The sequence below is a fragment of the Falco peregrinus genome, chromosome Z (assembly GCF_023634155.1).
Source record: "Falco peregrinus isolate bFalPer1 chromosome Z, bFalPer1.pri, whole genome shotgun sequence".
Classification (NCBI taxonomy): Eukaryota; Metazoa; Chordata; class Aves; order Falconiformes; family Falconidae; genus Falco; species Falco peregrinus.
This window is the reverse complement of record NC_073739.1, coordinates 56,420,056-56,441,220: the sequence shown is the minus strand read 5'-3', so window position 1 is coordinate 56,441,220 and position 21,165 is coordinate 56,420,056. Positions and strand designations below refer to the sequence as shown.

Here is a 21,165-nt window from a genome sequence, read left to right as displayed (position 1 = left end):
ATTCCATGTCCCTTTTTTGCTATGAGTACAGCTGTGTGGGGAAAAGAGCTGTCTCCCTCCCTGCTGCTGTGTGAGCCCACACCACAAGAGCTATCTTCTTTCAGTGTGTTGGTAAGCTTCACTGCAATCATCTTCAAATCTGTGGAGGTACACCTTTTCAGTTAGGTTAGTTGATAGCATCCTCTCTAGCCACTGAGTTTCATCACCAGACTGGAGGAGAATTAGTAAAGGCAAGCTGGTGATAGGATTTTGTGTGTGGTAATGAGGTGAGGTGCCAGTGGTTTTTTAGCTTTTTCATTTTGGTTGATTGAGTTAACTTGGCACGTCATAGCAGAGCAGTTTTGCAATACCTAGCCTGTAAGAGAGCTACTGTAGAGCTGATGCTTGGAGACACCATCACAACACAAATGAGGGGCAGCAACATTTGTCTTGTGAAAATCCTGAAGGCTGCTAGTCCTGCACTTCACCACTCTCCCAGCCTGTAGAGACTTCTGTGATTTTACTTGCTTGGGAAAAATGAAAGGAAATTACAGATACTGACTATTCTAGCACATAGTGTTTGAGGAAGAGATAGATGAGGGTTTCTTAAAGTATGTTAAACCTTGGAATGAAGATGGTGTTCTCCTGGTTCTGTTTTCATGTACTGTCATTTGAAACTAGACCGTATGTGTAAGAAGTCTTGGCCTGGAGGGTCCATTGTCACACTGTGAGACTACCTGTTTCCTGTGGGACCTTTGACACCCCTTAAAGAAATAAAAGCAATAGTACGTTCTCCACACGTTTTTCTCTTGGGCCCTTGCAGAATCTGTAACTAACTTTTACTTAAGGGCCACTCAAATTTGTTTGGGATACCAGAGAGGTAATTAAGGAAAAAAAGAGGTGGTTGTCAAAAAGGACCATTTTCCTTCCACCAGCTGGCTCCAAGCACTGGGTGTTCATTCCCACCTTGTAGGTTGTGTGGCATGAATTTAGTGATTTACCTCACCTAAGATTTTAATTTCTCCTGGCCGAACCTTTTGGGATCTCTCAGTGCTGTTCTGGTGAGATGTCTGTGCAGAGAGACTAGAAGCAGTGCTTTCTGCCTGCAGAAGTGACATCTCCCCAGTTGCTATATGGCCTAAAACCAGGAGCCACCTCTCCTGTTCAGCAGGGCAGAGTGTGGTTCAAGGTCAGTGTCATGTGACTTACAAAATGTTTCTCAGAGGCTGATCTGCAAGAAGGATTGTTATTGCTGGAAGAGTTACGAATCATGGGGTTTGCATACTGTTATGACAGCATAACATTGCACAAATAATCATAAAAAGTTTTACTGAGAGCTAGGCTAGATAATGTTTGATGGCAGTGGGTGCAGTGATGCCGAGGTTGTAAAACACTGTGTGGCACTGAAGATGGTTTGTTGTGAGGGGAACAAGCTTTCAGCTACTGCACTCGCTTAAACGTCAATTCTGTGCGTGGAAGGTTACCAGTAAAGGAAGATCCAGAAATACAGTGTTAAATGGAGAAGGATGAATGCATTTCTTTGTCAAGCACAGTGAGGAGTTACAGGAGAGTTTTCCAAGCATGATCCACAAAGAGGAATCAAACCTTGCTTACACCTTCAGGGGGTTTTGTTGGCAAACCTATTGTCGTGGTTTAACCCCAGCCAGTAACTAAGTACCATGTAGCCACTCACTCACTCCCCACACCCTTCAGAAGGATGAGGAGGAGAATCAGGAAGGAATGTAAACCTCGGGGGGCTGAGATAAAGAGCAATTTAATAACTGACATGAAAGAAAATTTGAACAGAAAAAGTAATAATAACAACAACAATTATAATGAAGAGGAGGGAGAATGGAAGAGAAACAACATCCAGAGGAAATGGAGGAAAGAAAACAAGTGTTGCACAGTGCAGTTGCTCGCCACCCGCTGACCGATGCCCAGCTGGTCCCTGAGCAGTGACCCAGTGATCGGCAGGCCCTGGCCAACTCACTCTGTTTATATGCTGCTGAGCATGACATAGCGTGGTATGGAATGTCCCTTTGGGTCACCTGCCCTGGCTGTGCCCCCTCACAGTTTCTTGCGCCCCTCCAGCTTTCTTGCTGGCAGGGCCTGAGAAACTGAAAAGTCCTTGATTTAGTATAAACGTCATCCAGCAACAACTAAAAAACATCAGTGTGCTGTCAACATTGTTCTCACATCATAGCCAAAACACAGTACTGTACCAGCTGCTGAGAAGAAAATTAACTCTATTCCAGCTGAAACCAGAACACCTGTCCAGGCTGATTCTTCCCAGAGGAACCATGTAGCTGTATCTACAAAGGAATTTTTGCTGAACTGCCTGTACTGCATGGGTTTATTTTTCACACGCGCAGCTTTCTTAACCAGTCTTCCAGTATGTGAGTCTGCGTGTGACTGGTAGTGCTGTAACATTTTTGATCAAAGTTTTTTATTTTTGCTTCTTTACCAAAATCTTAGCTGTATGATGCCTGCTGTAACTGAATCAAGGCAGCTTGCTAAGATTGTGAGCTCGCGGGAGGGTGTCTTTGTGTGCTCACTGTAAGGTACCCTAGTCTAAGCAGCGTAGACAAGACCCCTGTCTTTTTCCAGGCTCTGTTGGTAGAGTCTTAAGCTTGTCTTGGAATAACTGTAACTACACAAGGAGAATTGCATACTTAAGGTAACTTCTGGATGCAGACAAGGTGTTGAGCAGCCCAGCTGTCTGCTGTTTCAGGATTTAGGGAGCAAGGGAGAAAAGCCAGGGAGGGAATGTGTGAGTGTGTGTGGGATGGGATGAGGATTAATGCATCATTGAGCCTTGGCAAATAAACGGAATCACTGAATCTTTAATGTAGATTAATGTCAGATTTCATTAGTCTTTGTTCTTGGCAGAGGCTGGTGTGGATTCATGAGTGGATTCATAGAGGTGCAAATTTTTTAGATATTTCTGTGTAGGTTTTGTTCATTTGTATACAGTTATCCCAGAAGCTGTATCCATCATGATTTGATAAGCATAATGAAGAGGATAGTTTTGGTCGAGACCTTCAGTCATTTGTATTCTGCTGCTTTTGTCACCTGCAAGGCAGATAATCAGATATATCTGGTGGTGTACCTAAAGAAAAGGCAAGCTTAGGTCAGAAAGGAAATGTAGCAGATGTGGTGGTTGCTGTGCATCTCCTTTCACTCCAGTTCTGTGTGAGCATGTGGAGCCTCCCTTGAAGCTCTTGTAATTGTTCGTTATGACAGGAATTTATGTGCATTCAATCCAGTGAACAGTTAAATGAGTTCGCCAACATTAGTGCTCCAAGTCAGAGCATGGTGTTATATAGTGGAAGTTGGTCCTTCTGAAACTCGTCTCACTGCAATGCACTTAGGGACAGCAACTGGAAAATGATGTGGTGACAACAGTCTTTTCTACCACATCAAAAGTAAAACCTGGATGGACATGTCAGACTCTAATCAGGTTTAATTCTCCAAGCTGGCAGTGAAACCACTGGCATGTGACGCAGACCATGAACATAATAGGGACTCCTTGTGAGTCAGCATCCTCCCCAAAAAGTGTTAAAACTCTTCTGTTTTCTACAGCTGAACTATTAAAAATCCACAAGATGCCAAGTTTAGCCCCACACCTGGGGACAAACAGCTGCATTTTCTTTGTTGCTCTGGTAACTCCACAGATCTTGCTTTGCAGAAAGGTTTAAGCTGGCCAGGAGGTTTTGGACAAATTTCAGAATTTCATGACATCTATTTTATGCTCTGAGGTGGCTTTTTTTTCTTTCTTTTTTTAATGCAGCTTGGCAAACCAGTATTCACACTTCCAAAAGCTCAACTTTCTTGTTCTTCTCTTAAACCAGTTTAGAGCAAAAACCAGAAGTAAGAATTGGTGAAAGTCAGACTGAGAGATTTTAACTCATTTGCCAACATGGGAATTACATTTACTGTTTCAAAGTGGAAATACTTAGCATTGCTGAGGTAGGAAACTGTTTTTTTAAGGATTTCTTAAAAAGCAGCAAACATAGAAGACTGTCTTTTACTAAATCTAGAAAAGTGTAGCTGTGATAGGGCCGCTAGCAGTTTGAACTCTTTAAGAATAGCTGCTTGCTAGTAAAAAAGGTAAGTCTTCTCAGCTTCCACAACGTGCTTCTATTTTCTGGCACAGTTTTTACTCCAGTAAGCCTGGCCTTCTTGCAGAAATGTGCGGTCTAACTCTCCAGAAATAGGTGTAAAATGTGTGTGTGTAAATATATACACATTGTGCAAGTCAACTGACACAATCGCGATTTTATGTGTAAGCAGTGTATTATATACTGTATTCATAACATACCCTTCACACTACAGATTTATGCTAAAAGTATCCTAATGTTTCTGACAGCTCATGTGTGACATGAATGCAATCCATATTTCTTGGAGGAGCTAATCTAAGCGGTTTGTTTTCCGATACTGCTGATAGGGCTATATCTCTAGGTGTCACCGCAGTTGAGATTCTGATGGTAACATATTGTTTATGGGTCACTGCCTTTGTCTAAAAGAATAGGTTGGAACAGAATAGCAAAGGTTAATTAAGTTTGTCTATCAAGGAGGGACAGATATAGATGTCTCTTGTATTTTCTATGCTAGAATCAAAGTAAGTCAAGGCAGGGTATCATAGACTTGTTTTGCCTCATGCTGGAAAATATGCTTAGCTGGTTTTAGGAATGAAACAAAGCCACTCTGGGCAGTGTGAGTGCAGCAGTAGTTGTGAGAGGTCAGCTCATGGGCAGTAGCATTGCAAGATGGGAGAGTAGTGGCAACCCTGATTTACAGCTGGGGAAACTGAGGCAGGGAAGTGTTAAATAACTTGCCCGTGGTCACACAGCCTGCACATGACAGAATGGAGATTCCTGATGTGTCGACACTCCAGTGCCTGACAGATGCTTTCTCATCTCGTGCCAGAAACTGACTTGTGAGACTGTGTCTTGCAGCTTCTGCAAATAAAAGAATTAACTGGGTGATGTTTTGTCTGAATAAATCATGTGGGAAGGGCAGGACCATTTTCTCATCTCTGAGGCTGGAAGAAGTGAGCCACCACTTGTGCCTGCCTTGCCTCTTTTCTGCCTCTGGTCTGGCCACCTTTTCTCATCAGCTCTTCCTGCATGAAGATTTGTAGAGGTTATGCAGATGTTTCCAGGAGCATGGAAGGAGGAGCTGGGCTTTACGTTGCTCTTCCGCAAGCTGTTGAGGAAGCTTTTTTTGCAGGAACAGAGTGAACTGATGCAAGAGCATTTTCTTCATGCTTCCCTGGCTATTGCTACGTATTCTGTCACTGTTGCGCACTGCTGTAGGTCTGCACTGACTGTTGTGCTCAGTGACAGACCAATCCTGCTTCCAGTTAGCCTGTTTCGGGACGAGTTGTTCCTGCCTTCTGATTTCCCGTATTGGCTTTACAAAGGACCAAGGAAGGAATTTCCCCTGTGTGCACCGTCTTTTAATCAGGCCATGTTTATTTGTTTGTGAGTTATAAGCATCCCACTGTTGCTTGCAGTACATCCTTTAAAAAGTTACTGAGTGCATGCTGCGCTGTACAATTTAGAGGAATCCATCAATGTTGAATAGGCCAGATGTGCTTCTCTGATAATCTGTTTCTCCCACTGAAGTTGGGTACTTGGTGAATCAATCCTGCAGCTGGGGCAGGGCACAAGGGAAATGTGGCTGGAAGGGGATGCACTGTAAGTGAGCAACTCATGTGTCCAACTCAGGAGTTCATCTTGTTCTCTGCAGAGAGCAAGTGCATGCCCATCCCTTCCATAGCGCTCCCTTACCTAAAACATGCCTTGTTCTTATGGAGCATAGCCTGTGCTGATGCCAGTCAGTGTAGCTTGTGGGACCGTCCCAGTCCTTGCCTGTCTTGGCCTAGCTGTAGGACTGGAAGAGGTGAGGGAGGCAAGGGGAGGCACCAGAGGGCCAGGCATCTCCTCCTGTGATCCCTGCATGACCCCGGGATTCCCCCAAGACAGGACCCAGGGAAGGTTCCCAAACCTGGCACCTGGAGAAAACATGGCTGCAGTGTTTGGAAGGCCAGACTGCCCTGGCTTGGAAATAATCTGAATATTCCAGGACCTCCCCAGGGCTGTTTTTACCTCCCTTTCTGGCACCCAAAAATGTGCAAGGACTCTTCAGAGCTACAGGAGTTAATACAGAGCAAATGCCCCTTCTCATGGGGTAATGATCTCCTGAGACCCCTTTTTAATGCAGCGCTAAGGTCAGGAGTTTTTACGACTGGTTGTTTTTTTATTGTTACTGTAAAATAGAATTGCTAAGCACTATAAAAAGGAAACCTTATGGTTCAGATTTACTGCAGTGTGTATTCTAAACAGTTTAATAAAACAAAACCAAAGCTTTTAGATTTCCTTCAGCAGTTAATACACAGCATATTCTTTGCAGAGCCAAGCAGCTGGCTGTCGGTCGAACTGTGGTTCATAGACTTGGTGTGGGTAATAAGATTATAAAACATGTCTCTTGCTAGCCAGCTACCACATACTAATAATAATAGTAGTAATAATTCATTGCATCCAGAGGTTTTAGATGAGTTGGTTTTTTAAGAAATGGAGAAAAACCCTAAAAAGAGGTTCGAAAAGAAACAGGTCACTGCGTCCACTCTAAAGGGAGAGGAAACACGCATGTGACTCTTTCAGTGCCAGCGAGTGTTCCCTTCAATTTTACAGCTGTCTGCTGCAGGCGACCTTTTCTCAGTTGTACACGTGCACATGTGCGTTTGCACAGGGGAGAGGTGGAGATGTGAGGACCGTGGATGCTGCCCACAGCCCTGCGCCATCAAGGGAGGGAAGTCTGTGTGCAGAACGGCAGGCAGAGGAGTTTGTTAACATTTTTCCCTAGTACTTCTAGAGCTGTTGAGCTTTGTGGATATGTAGATTCAAAATGGCCTTTGGACTGAGCTTTTGGGCAGTTTGCATTGCTGATCCATAATTTCAGGGCAGAGGCAGCCTGGGTTTTGTTGAAGGAGTCTGTGCAAAGTACAGATGTCTGTTTCCAAGAGGAGACTGCCATTTTTCAGAATAGTGGAGAGGATGTCAGTGCGTTTTTTGAGCTCAAGCTTCTTTGGGTTGACACATTAATGTTTTTTTAAGAGCAAGTTATTATTTGTCATGGTTAACATCGGTGCATATAGAGCTGTTTCTGCAAGCATAGGGTGCAGATGGTAGAAAAATCAACATCTTAATTATTGCTTTAATTTATAATAGAAAAACTCTTACTTTCACAGACTAAAAGCATGTTCTGCCAGTCCTTCAGTATATGTGCAAATACGTGCCACTGTGCTGCTGTCAGAAGACGGGCAGAGGTGCACTTTGCTTCCTGTAAACAGCCACTGCTCTCTCTCAGCACTTAATCTTGCTGTAAGCCTGGCTCCACCTGGAAAGCGGGATGTTGACCTCTGTCTCAGAGAGCACCAGCAGGATTTTATGTGACTCAGGCCACATTATTTCCAGCCAGGCATACTAAAATGAATATTGAATTATTAAGGGGACTCCTAGAAAACAAGGGGTGACTGCATTCTGGTTGCTTTGCTGGGAGGTGCCAGTGACTCCTTCTGCAAGGACCAGACCCTGGGGGTCTGCTGGCACAGGGTGGCCATCTGAGGCAGCAGGGTTCCACGTGTGGCTGGCTGGGATCCAAGGGAGCCACAGTGGAGTGGGCAGAGCTCCTCTAACCATGGTGAGATACGGCTGAAAAGGCTGTCAGACACTTCTGGTTGCAAAGTAAACGTCTAATGGCATAGCTAGATGTGCGTTACTGTTGGCACTTCTACCTTTATACCTGGTACAGAACTGTGGTATTTTTTCTCTGTCCGGAAGCTTTCCATCTTAGAATCATTCAGCTCCTGGCAGACTTAGGGAGACCAGGTCATGTTACCTTTCCTGTTGATAATCTTAAATCTTGTGAAGTGTTTGGCTGCATTTTTTGGAGCACTGTAGCCACATTACATTATAGGGTTTTGGGAACAAATGATAGTAGATGGTAGTTCTTTCATAAAACAAAAATTTAAAAACGCATTACCACCTCCCTCAGGAGAGCAGTTTGGATGATTTCAGGGCACTGGAGTAGGACAGACTTTGACTTCTCAGTGCTGCCAGCTTTGCTGCAGACTGTGGGATGGGGAGGAGGTTGTCTGGTGGACTCTGCTGACACAGTGGACCTGCTGGCTGGTGTCCAGCTGTGGCTCCACTACAGGCTTCTTGTGTGGTCTGTCCACAACTTGGTTTTTCTGGGTAAACCAAGAAAATATTTTTCCATCTGACTGTGTTGTAAGAAAAGCAGTGTGTTAGTGTGTGTTGTGACTGCTCAGATTCTGCAGAGTGTGTCCCGAGTGAGTCAATTGGTAGGACTGTCCTCCTTAGCCACCCCGCAGGTCCCTGGCAGAGCAGTTACTACCAGTCTGAGGTGGGTTAGTCTCTGGGGAGGTGTAGGGACTGGATGGACACTTCACCTCTGACACTGGCCAGGTGTGTGCAGTTGAAGGGGTCTGGAAAGCTTCCCGTGGTGTTGTCTGTGCCATAAACAGAGGACTTCCCAGGAAGCTCCTTGCGGTAAAGAGTGCATGTTTGTGTGCCAGATGCAGCTTCACCTGAGGTGAGATGAACCAGCCCCTAGGTATGCTGGTGCTGCTCCTGCTGCTGTAACCGCTAGGTCACATCCCGTATCATGCCAGCTCACCTGTAGCTGAGCAGTGTGGACACACCGTGAGCCCATCAAAGCAAAAACCCAAGACCAGTGTGTCAGGATTTGACTTCTCATCCATCCCCTGAGGGCTCCTTCATGTGCACACCATGTGGCAGTGGGGTGCCCATGGGGTGCTGGGGTTCAGCTTTCACAGACTGCTGTTGTGCTTCTCTCTCTGACAGGTAAAAGGCATGGAGAACCACCAAGCCATCAGCTCCCAGTATCGCATGTGCTCCTACTACCCACCTGCTTCCTACCTGGGACAGGGGGTTGGCACTCCCACATGCGTTACCCAAATCCTGACTTCTGAGGATGTCCCCTCCTACTTGGATTCAAAAGTGAGAGGTAAGTACACCCACCAAGTTGTCTGGGACCACCTTGCTGTGGGGCAGACACCCAGGAGGTGTGGGTTGCTGCTGGGAAGGAAGCTAGGTGTCAGAAAATAGGTGTTTTCAAGATGGTAGCTGTTTTCTGGAAGGCTTATAGTGGAGTGGCAACATAGAGCTGTTACTGGACAGTAGTGCAAGCTTGTACTTCAAGCAGTCTTGTAGTTCAGGAGCACAGTTGTTCATGCCTTTCTGCTCCTATGTATGTCTCTTAAGTTGTAGAAAAAGTCACTTGAGGTTCCATCTTTGGTGCTCCACCCTCTGGCTCCATCCCAGGAAAAAAGAATTATCTTTGCCCAGCCACAGAATTAACTTTCTTCTCCTCAGAAATGCTGTCCATGATTTTTTCCACAGGCTTCCCCCGGAGCGTTTGCTGTTCCCTTCTCTCTGAACCACATGTGGGAACTATCCCTACATCCCAACCATGTTGTGAAGCCCTTTGCAGACTTGCTTCCTTGTTTGCTTTCAAACTCATCACACCGTGTTACTTAATTTAAAACTGCTGCAGATAAGGTTTTATTTTCATATGCAGTGTTTCTTGGCTGTCCTAAGGATTACTGTTATCTGCAGTAATTTCCAGGAAAGCATTGCTGAATTTACCCTGTGGTTTTGAAAACGTTCCTCTTGCTTCCTTGTTCCCTTGCTTCAGTAGCAGGTAGAGCGCACACACAGGCATTAACATGGCCCTGCTGGAGCAGACCAACTCCATTGAGCTGCTTCCCTGTCCCTGGAATAGGACAGTAACTGATGCTAGAGGAGCAAGAAGAGGAACAGAAAGAGTAGGGTGATCCTGCTTTGTATGTCCAAAATCCTCATGCTCCTGCAATGTTCAAAGGTGTCTTAAGCTGCTGATTTCCTCTGAACCATCGTTTCAGTTACCAGCAGCAGACTGCACTCCATGAATTGAGCTAACCTTTCCATAAGCTGTTCACACTTCTTGTCTCTCTGTAGCAATCAACGAATTGGGCAGTTTAATTTTGTGTGGTCTGTGGGAAGTACTTCTTTTCATTTACGTTACACCTGCCAATTTTTTGTGGGGGTTCTGGTTTTATTTTTGCACAGTCACGCCACCGGCAACAGCATCCATCCTCATTTGCTTCTTTGATGCTCTTGTACATCTTCTTACAATGAAATTAATCTTCTCTTTATATCTGATGGAAGGATATATGTTGTGCAGGTTCCATAATTGTTTTCAGTCATGGACTTTCTGTGGCCAATGTCCTGGTGTCTGTTGCATTTGTGTTGCAGTGAAAAATAGGGTGGTAGTGCCATGAAAGGACCTTACGGACTCAACTGTTAAGTTTTGGATGGTGAGATGTGTATAAAGTCATACCTGTGGCTGGTGTAAATCAGCACTGAGCCCTTGAATTCACTAACTCCAGAACAATTTGTGCTGAGGGGGTGGTTGCTCTGTCGGAATGGCTGTTTTCTGAAAGTCTTCCAAATACTGTGAAGTATCAGATAGATGAAGAAACAACACGTGGTGTGATGAAACCTTAGACTTTTCCTCCTTCTCAGGTAGTTTTAAATGGCTTAGAGAAATCAGTGATCCTTGGTTCATTTTCCTTCTCTTTTCTTCAATTTTATTTTCTTCCTTCTTCTCTGACCACCATTGAACAGTGATGTCTTCCTTTCTGCCCATTGGTTGGAGAAGCAGTTGGCTTTATGCTCAACTGCAGTTAACGCTTTTTCTTGCATCCATCACTACTAATTCACTTAAGAAGTCTTACCAGTTGAGTGTTCTTACAAATAGACAAAAGACCTTATACCCTTTGTTCCCAAATGCACTTCAGTAGTTTTTCATCACTCTAGAAAAAAGTTGTGCGTAATGTGCCACTGATTTTTAAACTGCATAAATACTGTATTTTCAATAATCCCTGACTGCTTCTCCAGACAGTATTCCACATACAGATATTGTTCCCTAAGTTACACCATCAATCAGAAACCGACAAGCAGTGAGATGTAATTTACCGAGATCCAACAGCATTTTCCAGACTCTGAAGAAGTGTTTTTCCATAGCAGGGAGCTAGTGGGTGGAAGAGGCGCTAGTATTTCTGTGAGAAACTGGAACATGTAAGCAGGATAATACCCATTTAATGACCTGCTTAGAAGCATCTTCTTTTTTGTTATGCACATTCTTGGAGGAGATGACTGCTTTTACTTTTTCCATCTACAGACAAAATAATATTCTCAGGCTGTTAGTCCATGATTTACACCCCCATGACATTTTCTTCTGGTGCTTTTCACAATCCACAGAGGATCTGAGGTTTTTTGCTGAGTCAGCAAGCGGGCTGTGAGTGGTGGATCCTGCTTATTAAAGAGGGCAGTCCATTCCCCCAAAGTACTGACTGCTCATGCTGCAAGTGCTGTCTCAATCAAAAGACACATTCTTATGCATTTCTCCATTGATTGTTGGGCTGAACTTTGTACAAGGCCTGACTGCTTTGTATGAAGCCTGGTGACATGTTTCTGCAAGGTTAGTGGTTGCTACTTGCTAAAGACAACTCTAGTGCATGTTTTAAATAAATAAATCATATTTTACTCCTTCTGTTTCTGCAGCTGAAGTAACCATACTCAGAGATTCATTTTCTTTCTAAGAAATGTTCATAGATTTTTAGATCCAGAGGGGAACATTAGGATCATCTAATCTTACTTGCTATAATAATGCAGACTGTAAAACCTTACCTAGTAACTCGTGCAGCAAGCCCATATTTTTAAGATCTATGTGAGGGCTTGCATATTGGTAATCCAGAAATTTTACAGGACGGTAACAGTGCATATAGAAGAGCAACAGGTCAAAATAAAAACCTCATTTTGCAGCCAGATTTTCAAAACATCAGAAACTTGTATCTATAACAAAAATGATTATTCAATTCCCAAGTGCAAATCTGAGATGGTCTTACAATGCATGCAGTCTGTTACCTACACCTGAGTTGTAACTTCAGCTTTATAGAGGTTTTGCCAGTTCATGTATTATCTCAGTTGGTATTTCAGCCAGACTATTTCATTAATTTTGTTCTGCTAAGGTAACTGTGTGCTTAGACCAGTTAATGTTGAAAGGGAGGAGAAAGGAGCTAGCAGAACACTGATTTACGCTTTCTTTGTTTGGTAATGGTGTGAAGTTCTCAGGAAGCTTCTGACATTTGCACGAGGTCATACTGTGCTATGGTATGTTGCATATAGTAATGGGCTAACGTTTTCTGAGCTGCAAAACACCATCAGTCAACTTTCTTGCCTTTTGAAGTGGTTCTAAGTAAAATGGTTTTGCTTACAACTAAGCACAGCTGCTGCCCTTCTAGCTTAAACTTGAAAAAAAGGGGAGAAAAAGAAAAACCTGTGACAAATGGCAGAAGGATGTTTTCAGAGGGCTCTCTTAGATAACCAAGTTGTAAGTTTTATATAATAATTTCTAGGTATGAGAGGGATTTTGTACTCTGTACTTTCAAAAGATCATTCCACTCCTTTTTTCTGCAAGAGTAGTGAGAGGAAAATACGTATGAGAGGTTGTTACCAATCCCTGTGCATGCAAAACATACTGTAAAATGTGTCTTTATTTTGGAAGAAGCCAAGCTGAAATATCCTTGTGCAAGAAGTGGATGAATTAGAATGGCTCACAACAGGGTATTTTGTCTCCAAAAGCCAAGTGCCTTATTCCCGTAGGTTTCTGTAGGACAGTTGCTTTTTGTTTGTTTGAAAATGGGCTTTTTCATAATTGGCTCAGTGCCCAGACTGGATAGCATCTTCCACTGATTTTCAATCAGCCTCTCCTGCACTTAGATTTGTGAAATACCTTCACAAGACCCTTGTTTGAGAGAGCAAGAAAGCACATGCTTGGATCAGGACTGGGTGCCTCGCTCTGGGTCCTGTTTCCACTGAGTAAAAGTTGAGCGTTGGCTTATCTGTGTGGAAGTGTTTTCAAGGCTTGGGACAGCTGCAAAAAAAAAAACAACATTCAAATAGAAGGATCCAAAGGAGAAACATCCCTGTATTTGCAGACACCTTTGATTTTAAAGTAGTTATCTTGTCTTAAAAGTTGGCGTGGAATAAAACCTCTTCTTTGTCATTATTATGTGAAATGTTGAGGTAACTTAAGGGGAGTTCACTGCCTTTGGAAGAAGGAGCAGGCAACTCGGGAGGACTATAAGGATGTTGTGAGGTTGCACAGGGCAAAGATTAGAGAGGCAGAAGCCCAGCTACAACTCAGGCTGGCCACTGCCATAGAAGTTAACAACAAATATTTTTACAAATACAGTAGAAACAAAAGGAGGGCCAAAAATAGTTTGCATCCTTTATTGGATTCGGGAGGGAACATTATCACAAAGGATGGGGAAAAGCCTGAGGTACTTAATGCTTTCTTTACCTCAGTCTTTAACAGCAAGAGCAGTTACTCTCTAGGAACTCAGCCCCCTGAGCTGGAAGACAGGGACAAGGAGGAGCAGAATGAGGTCCCCACAGCCCAGGAGGAAACAGTAACTGACCTGCTGCTCCACTTGGGCACACACAAGTCTATGGGGCTGGATGGGACCCCTGCAAGGGTACTGAGGGAGCTGGTAGAGGAGCTCACCAAGCCACTCTCCATCGTTTATCAACAGTCCTGGAAAACTGGAGAGGTCCCAGAAGACTGGAGGTTAGCCAGTGTGACACCCATCTACAAGAAGGGCAGGATGGAGAACTGCAGGCCTGTCAGCCTGACCGTGCTGGGGAAGGGTATGGAGCGATCAACCTGAGTGCCATCACGGGCACGTGCAGGACAACTGGGCATCGGGCCCAGCCAGCATGGGTGTATGAAAGGCAGGTCCTGCTTGACAAACCTGATCTCCTGTGACAAATGACTTGCCTAGTGCATGAGGGAAAGGCTGTGGATGTTGTCTACCTGGACCTTAGTAAAGCCTTTGAGACCATCTCCCACAGCATTCTCCTGGAGAAACTGCTCATGGCTTGGACGGGTGCACTCTACACTGGGTTAAAAGCTGGATGGCAGAGCCCTGAGAGTGGTGGTGAATGGAGTCACATCCAGCTGGTGGCCAGTTACAAGTGGTGTTCCCCAGGGCTCAGCACCGGGGCCGGTCCTGTTTAATATCTTAAGATCTGGGCAAGGGGATTAACCAGTAAGTTTGCCGATGACACCAAGCTGGGCAGGAGCGTTGATCTGCGGGAGGGCAGGAGGCTCTGCAGAGGGGTCTGGACATGCCGGACCGATGGGCCGAGGCCAGCTGGATGAGGTTCAAGAAGGCTCCGTGCCAGGTCCTGCACCTGGGTCACACCAGCCCCACACAGCGCTACAGGCTGGGGCAGAGCAGCTGGAAAGGGCCTGGTGGGAAAGGGCCTGGGGGTGCTGGTCGGTAGCCAGCTGGGCATGAGCCAGCAGGGTGCCCAGGTGGCCAAGGAGGCCAGCAGCACCCTGGCTTGTGTCAGAAGCAGTGTGGCCAGCAGGGCAAGGGAAGGGACTGTCCCCCTGCACTGGGCACTGGTGAGGCTGCACCTCGAACCCTGTGTTCAGGTTTGGGCCCCTCATTTCCTGAGAAGGGCAACGAAGCTGGTGAAGGTTCTGGAGCACAAGTCGTATGAGGAACAGCTGAGGGAACTGGGGCTGTTCAGTCTGGAGTGGAGGAGACTCGGGGGGGACGACTTTATTGCTCTCTACAACTACTTGAAAGAAGGTTGCAGCAAGATGGGGTCAGTCTCCTCTCTTAAGGAACAAGCAATAGGACAACAGGAAATGGCTTTAGATTGTGTCAGGGGAGGTTTAGATTGGATATTAAGAAAACTTCATCCACTGAAAGGGTGGTCAAGCATTGGAATAGGCTTCCCAGGGAGGTGGTGGAATCACCATCCCTGGAGATGTTTAAAAAAACTGTAGATGTGGTGCTTAGCGACATGGTTTAGTGATGGACTTGGCAGTCCTGGGTTAACAGTTGGACTTGATGGCCTGAAAGGTCTTTTCCAATAGGAATGAATCTGTGATTCTATGACAATTATTTTATGTGTCTGTGCCTGTGTTGAAGGAGATGGCTTGCATTTAAAATGTTGCTCTAGCTGCTGAATGGATTTGAATTTTTATTTCCCTGTCTGAGTGTCAGGATAGTTGGAAACACAATGAAGCACTGGAGCAGTTGTATTTGCAGCTTGAACATAAAGCAGGAATCTGAAACTCCTCTGAAATAGAAATAAGGAAAACTCATATGATGTGTTCATTTTGACACAGAAAAGGGCAACAGTTTTGTGTAAATCAGCAAACACCATTTTATGAAAGAACATTTCTAGTAGATTTTTTTTTGTCAGCAGGACAGCTTCCAACACTTTCAAACCACTTTCTCACTATCCTTTCTAGCAGTTAAATAACTGGTGTCCCCAGTTTCACAGTTGTGGAGATCAAGGCAGCACTGACGTTTCCAGGGTCTGCATTTAAAAACTCACCCTTACGTCTTTCTGCTTGGATCCTGTATGGAAAACAGTGCTGAGCCATTGGAGAAACCCACCCAAAGTGGAGCAGCTCCATGAAGAGCCTCTTCCAGCAGTTTCACGATGAAGGTCATGTTGGAGACGGTCTCCCTGCTTAAGACAGAAAGGTTCATTTTGACAAAAGCATTGTTAGAACGCAAGGAATGCTGTGTGTGCCATAACCGTGCATGATAGGTTTGATGTTTCTCTCAGATCTGTGCACCAGAGTTATGCCTCTTTTTTGAAGTTTCCTATGTATAGTATTTCTGCATGAACCTGTGCCCTTGAAATGCTATGTGAGATAACAGTAACACTTTGGAGCCACATGTGGCAGACAGCTGTAGGTCAAGGTGTCCTGATATGCAAAAGGTTTTTGAGAATGTCCTTGAACCTGTACTGCTTTCTGCAAGCATTCAAGTTACATGGACTGCATTGCAACAAAGCAGGCGGGTTTGGTAAGTCTAAGGAATTAGCCCAAAGAACAGAAAAAAGCCTTGCATCTATCTGCTCTTTGTTTGCAGCCAGCTGAGAAGATGCACTGATGGAGCTGTGCTGGTAAAGCACTTAGGAAATGGGGCACAATAGTAGAAAGTAGATCAAATTCTCCTCCACCATTGGGCTAGTAACTGTCAGCATAAGCTAAAAAGTAGCTGTTTCAGTCCCAAGGGGTCTGGGTGTTGTCAAGTGTGAGAGGTGCCATTTTGTACTCCTTTTCCTGCGCACCTCTTCAAAACCCCTTCAATTTGGAGGGGTTTCAGCAGCAGAGTATGTAGGGAGGATAACATTTTGCTCCTAGAACTGATACAGTTCAGCAATATTTAGCTTGTGTGTTTTGTGTGTGTGTCATGTCTGTGCATCTTGTGCTTAAAAAGCAACCTCTGTTTGAGAGTATGCTATCAATAGTGATGAAGGAGCAAGCAATGTTTGCTGGAAACTTGAGACTGTGTTCCTCAGTAACTATCCATCTTACATCAAACTTTTAGAAGTAAATTTTGAAACAAGACAGAAGAAAGGAAGGGGTAATCATCTAAATCTGCAGATTTTGAACAGTCAGTTCAAGTGGTTAACTTGACCTTTGTGAGCTGTTCCTCTTTTTTTTTGTGCCTTCTCTTTGCTGTTACTTACAGTCCCCTATGGCTATGCTGTGTGGCTTCCCTTAGGTGCTCACTGCAGGGATGGCGAGCAGATTTTACACTGCACTTCTGCAAGCCTTGGTTTACATTGCTGCTTGTGTGTGTGCATTGCAACATCTTACAGACCTCTTCAGGCAGACTCGCTTTTAACATGTCATTTTCATTTTCAAGAAAAAGTTGAATTTTGGGCTTAGCTGACTAGGCAGTTGTTGGACTTAGGGATTTTTCAATCTTTTAAACAAAGGAAGTCACTAACTGTGATTTGTGACATTCTTGTTCATACTTCATTTCGTTAACTGTAACAGCAGCTATTGAAATACATTTGAGAATGTGAGGCATATTCAGTATAAGCTGTGGTGACTCATTTTCTGTGAATTGAAGTATTTTTGTATATTATTTGTCTGTGGTCTAAATTAAGTTGGGTTGGTGAAGATTTGACCAATATTAAAATAATTTTAAAAGGTCTGAAAAGAAGTGTTGAAATTAATGGAAGTATTTGCTTACATCCCATTCTGCTTCACTTTATTCCTGATTAAAAGGCTAATTTTAGTAGTTTCTTCTCTAAATGCAGCCTTTATATTATGCTCACTCAGAATAAAATAAGACACAGAATACACACAGAGTAAAATAATACGTGCAGCAAAGCAACTTTTCATTGGACAATTGCAGAATTACAGGTTTGATTCATGAGTTTTGCCGATTCATGCCAGGACAGCTGATAAGCCCTTGCTGTTTGCTCTGGGTGAAGCCACTGGTCCTGCCACAGGAGCAGCTGAAGAAGCTGTGTTTTTTATGGTTTTCTGCCAAATCTCTTCTTGTAGAAATGCAGGTATTTCTAGACTGAGGCCTTAGCATCCTCTAGGAGGAATGCTAAGTTCTCATGAAAAATAGGTGTGAATGCTTTCATCTGTTGGCACTCCAGCCAGAGAGAGTGGGACAGTCTGAACCCTCAGGAGATGCCAGTGGGACCCCATCCACCCACACCAGCAAAACCACATCTACCAAGAAGGGAGTCAGCCCAGACAGTTGCTAAGCAGTCAAATAAAGGGGTTTTTTCCACTGGATGTATTTGTTCATGCTGTTATACTTTGTGTGGATCAAAAGGTGCAAGGATTTTGAAATTCAAGGCTGGACTCCGGTAAGTGTTGCCAGCATTGAGCTGGTAAAACAGGGGTTTGAGGAGAGTCATTTTATTCTGAGGAAAACCATATCAGCGATGTGGTAAGCCACACCAGATGCATATCTAAAGCAATAAATTTATACCTACTGCCAAAATCTCTGCTTTTTTGAGTTTTCTTCTGTGAAAAGAATTTCACATCAATCCCGGTCTGAGAATGACTGGTTTTGACGCACGCCCTTCGCTCTTGCTGGCCCTCATTGAGGGTGCAGCAGAGAGCAAGCACTGGGGCGAGTTGTGCCACCTTGGCAGCACCCTGCAGAGCACACGTGGCAGCGCCGGCTCACATGATGGGCATTCAGCATCTCTCTGCAGGCCCCTGCCAGGATGCTGCCCTGGGATAAGTAATAGCTCTGTTTGCTTTCCCCAGACACCTTCCCTCTTTTACTTTACGTTCTCTTAACGGAGGGAGGTTAATTCTCAGTCCCTCTTGCAGTTAGCATTTTAGAGCCACATGTCAGAGACCAGTGGTTTATACCCACTGCACCCCTGGACTTATTTTCTGCCTGTTGGAGCTGCTGTTTGTGTGGGACAAAGGTTGTTACTATAGCTGATGAGGTTGTGTGGGATTTTTTTCTTACACTTTAAAGGATGTTGGATACTTCACTGAAAAGATCCGTACCATCAGTTGATCTACTTCCTTTTATACTCAGTGTGGCTTTGACACTCTGATTTTATTACCTCTGGATGCAGAATTTTTCCTACTGCAAGCAGAAATTGATAGAAATCATTAACAGTAAAACAAACTTTACCATAAAGTCTAAAACAAATCAAGACATCTTGTTATGATGGTAGCAGTAACAGTGTGCTTACCCAGGCGTGATTTGTAATTTTAACAGTGATAACGCTCACCTCTTTGCTTTCCTTTAATGTGCAGTTGCATCTTGCAGTTGACTGGTTAAGAGAAGAGAACTCATCCCATATTCAGCTGTAATCTTTTCTGTGCATGATGGTCTACATGGAGCATCTTGCAGTTCACATTAGTTTTGCAGCTCAGGTGAGGGTCTCCAGCTGAGCTAATTCTTCTGCAGCTTCTGCTTTTAAAGCAAACCTCTGCAGGCTGTAAGAAACTCTCGCAAAAAATCTATTTGCTACTGTTTTCTGAAGAAAAGAAAAGGGGGAAGTAAAAAGTCAGAATTACTAAGGCTTTGCAGTATAGAGCCGTGTAGGCTGGCTTCGCCTGTAGTAGGGACATGATGAGCTAAAATGTGACTCTTTGCAAGAAGCTGTTGCAGTCCATGACACTGCTCCCATGCCAGAATGATCTCAGGGAAAACAAAGGGTAACACCTCTCCATGAGTATTATGGAGATATGTGCCTTATACCCTGTTGCAAGGGTAAACTTCTGACAGAAGAGAACAGAAGTAGCTTTCCTACAAGCACTGGGCAAAGGAGCTGGGGGACAGTCAAGCACTGTGTGTAACTGCACAAGATACAAGGGAATCATGGTGTGTGAGCAGACAGCCCATCATTCATTCTGCCCATTTTATAAATATGCATATTTATATTGCATGTATAAATAATACCAGGGTGTGTTGCCTGTGCATGATGTATGTAATCCTGCAGGGCAGGGTAGGGGATGAATACCAAGGCTACTTAATGGGCTTTCTTAATTTAGCGACCATTAGCATGCCTGCCCATCCAATGTTTTTAATTCTATGCTTCAGTGTAACCAGTTGGTTTATTTCCAGTGCTCTTCACAGGCATATCTTAGGCCAAGTACAAGTTGAATAACCTTCAGGAGAGCTGTGCTGTCCTTCTGTCGGCCGCTGTCTTTGAAAATTGCCTGCAGAGTTAGTGAGCAGGAACAGTTAAGATTTACAAACAATGATGAAGCTTGTCATGCATCTTTCACCATTCATCATCTGGGTGCCGTGGCTGGGCGGTGAAGTGTTCTTCATAAAAACCAGCTCAGTGTGAAATACACCTCGCAGCAATGTTTACTGCTCTGAAACTCGTCAGCAGCCCTTTATAGTAAATCCAGATTGCGATGTGACATTACAGTATATCATTGCAGAGCGCGCTGGGGTTTACACTAGGAATGAGTGCAGTTCACACCAGATGAGATGTCGAAATTGAGTTATGTAGGAATTTGGCTGTTATATGGGGATAGCTTTTGTTTTCTGAGGACTGAAAGTTAGCTTTATATATATAATATATATAATCTACACATACCTGTACTTGTGTGGGGGTGCCTATATCGATATAGAGATATATATACATGGTTATATGGATACACACATGCTATGCGCACATTCTGTATACAGACACTGCATGTGTTCAAATATTTATTTTTCTGATGGGACCCTGTCTTATTTTCATGCTGTTTCTTAAAAGATATTTCAGTATTTCATTGAAGTTCTGCATTTTAGCATTAGCTTTTCAGCCAAGTAGCCCTTTATTTTCAAAAAATACTGTTGAAAATACAGGTCAAATATCGCTGGTTTATGATTCCTGTCTAGAAACACAGAATGGGCATTAGTTCCTAAGGAATTTTTGTTTAGGTTAATCAGTTTTTTTGTAGGGTTGCTACAGCAGATAATACTATTGAATTTCTCAGTAATCAAAGGCAGAGAACCTGTGAGGTGAGTGTGTTACATACAGCTGGTGTGCTGGCTTTGGGAGAACAAGTGTGCATGCAGGTGCACCCAGCAGGCAGCTGAGCTCGGGTTAGGCAGAGCTCTGTGGGAGCAGCTGAGCTGGAGGAAGTTGCTTCTGAGATGTCAAGATGATGCAGCTGGCTGGCAACCAATGAAATGGAGCTAAGGCCCATTGCTGGGGTTTGGTTTGAGTGGGTTTTTGTTGGTTTTTTTGTGTGAATGTCTTCCCACACTTGGAAGATGAAACTTTGAGCAGAAGACCTGGTGGAAATATACACAGAAACCTTAAAATACAAAAACTACAAAAGTTGCCTACATCTGATTGTGTACTGGGATGGCAGGTGTTCTCCCGGCTTGTTATAGTCCCTTCAACTGCAGTGTGGACACAACGTCACTGAGAATAAGATAAAACAGTAGGTGTCTGTTCAGTTATGTAAGTAGGAAGTTGGTGCAAAATATAACCAAGACATTTTGTGTATGAGTAAATTGAGGCTGAGTCTTTGGAGATAAATCTGCTGTCTTGGGGATCTGGTAGTCTGAGAAATATCCCTGGAGATAAACAGTAATAGCCGCATGAAGCTTTAAAAGCATGTTGTCTTGGTTGGCCTACAAACAAGGACACTAACTTGCTTTAGTCAAAGTGAGGTGCTTTGGTGGCAGTTAACTGATTAAAAAGAAGTTAAAGATTGGAGATAGACCAGCAGAGTTTTTAAGTGCTTGCTGTGATGTTGTTATTT

At 44.0% G+C, this 21,165-nt stretch overlaps 1 protein-coding gene across 1 annotated transcript in view; it reads left to right on the top strand.

The window, feature by feature from the left end:
* Nucleotides 1-21,165, top strand: part of DMRT1 (doublesex and mab-3 related transcription factor 1) — a 63,242-nt gene that overhangs the window by 25,312 nt on the left and 16,765 nt on the right. Inside the window, exon 4 of the mRNA XM_055790980.1 lies at nucleotides 8,874-9,036. Within this exon, the coding sequence (XP_055646955.1) occupies nucleotides 8,874-9,036 (163 nt within the window). The remainder of the gene's footprint in view (nucleotides 1-8,873; nucleotides 9,037-21,165) is intronic.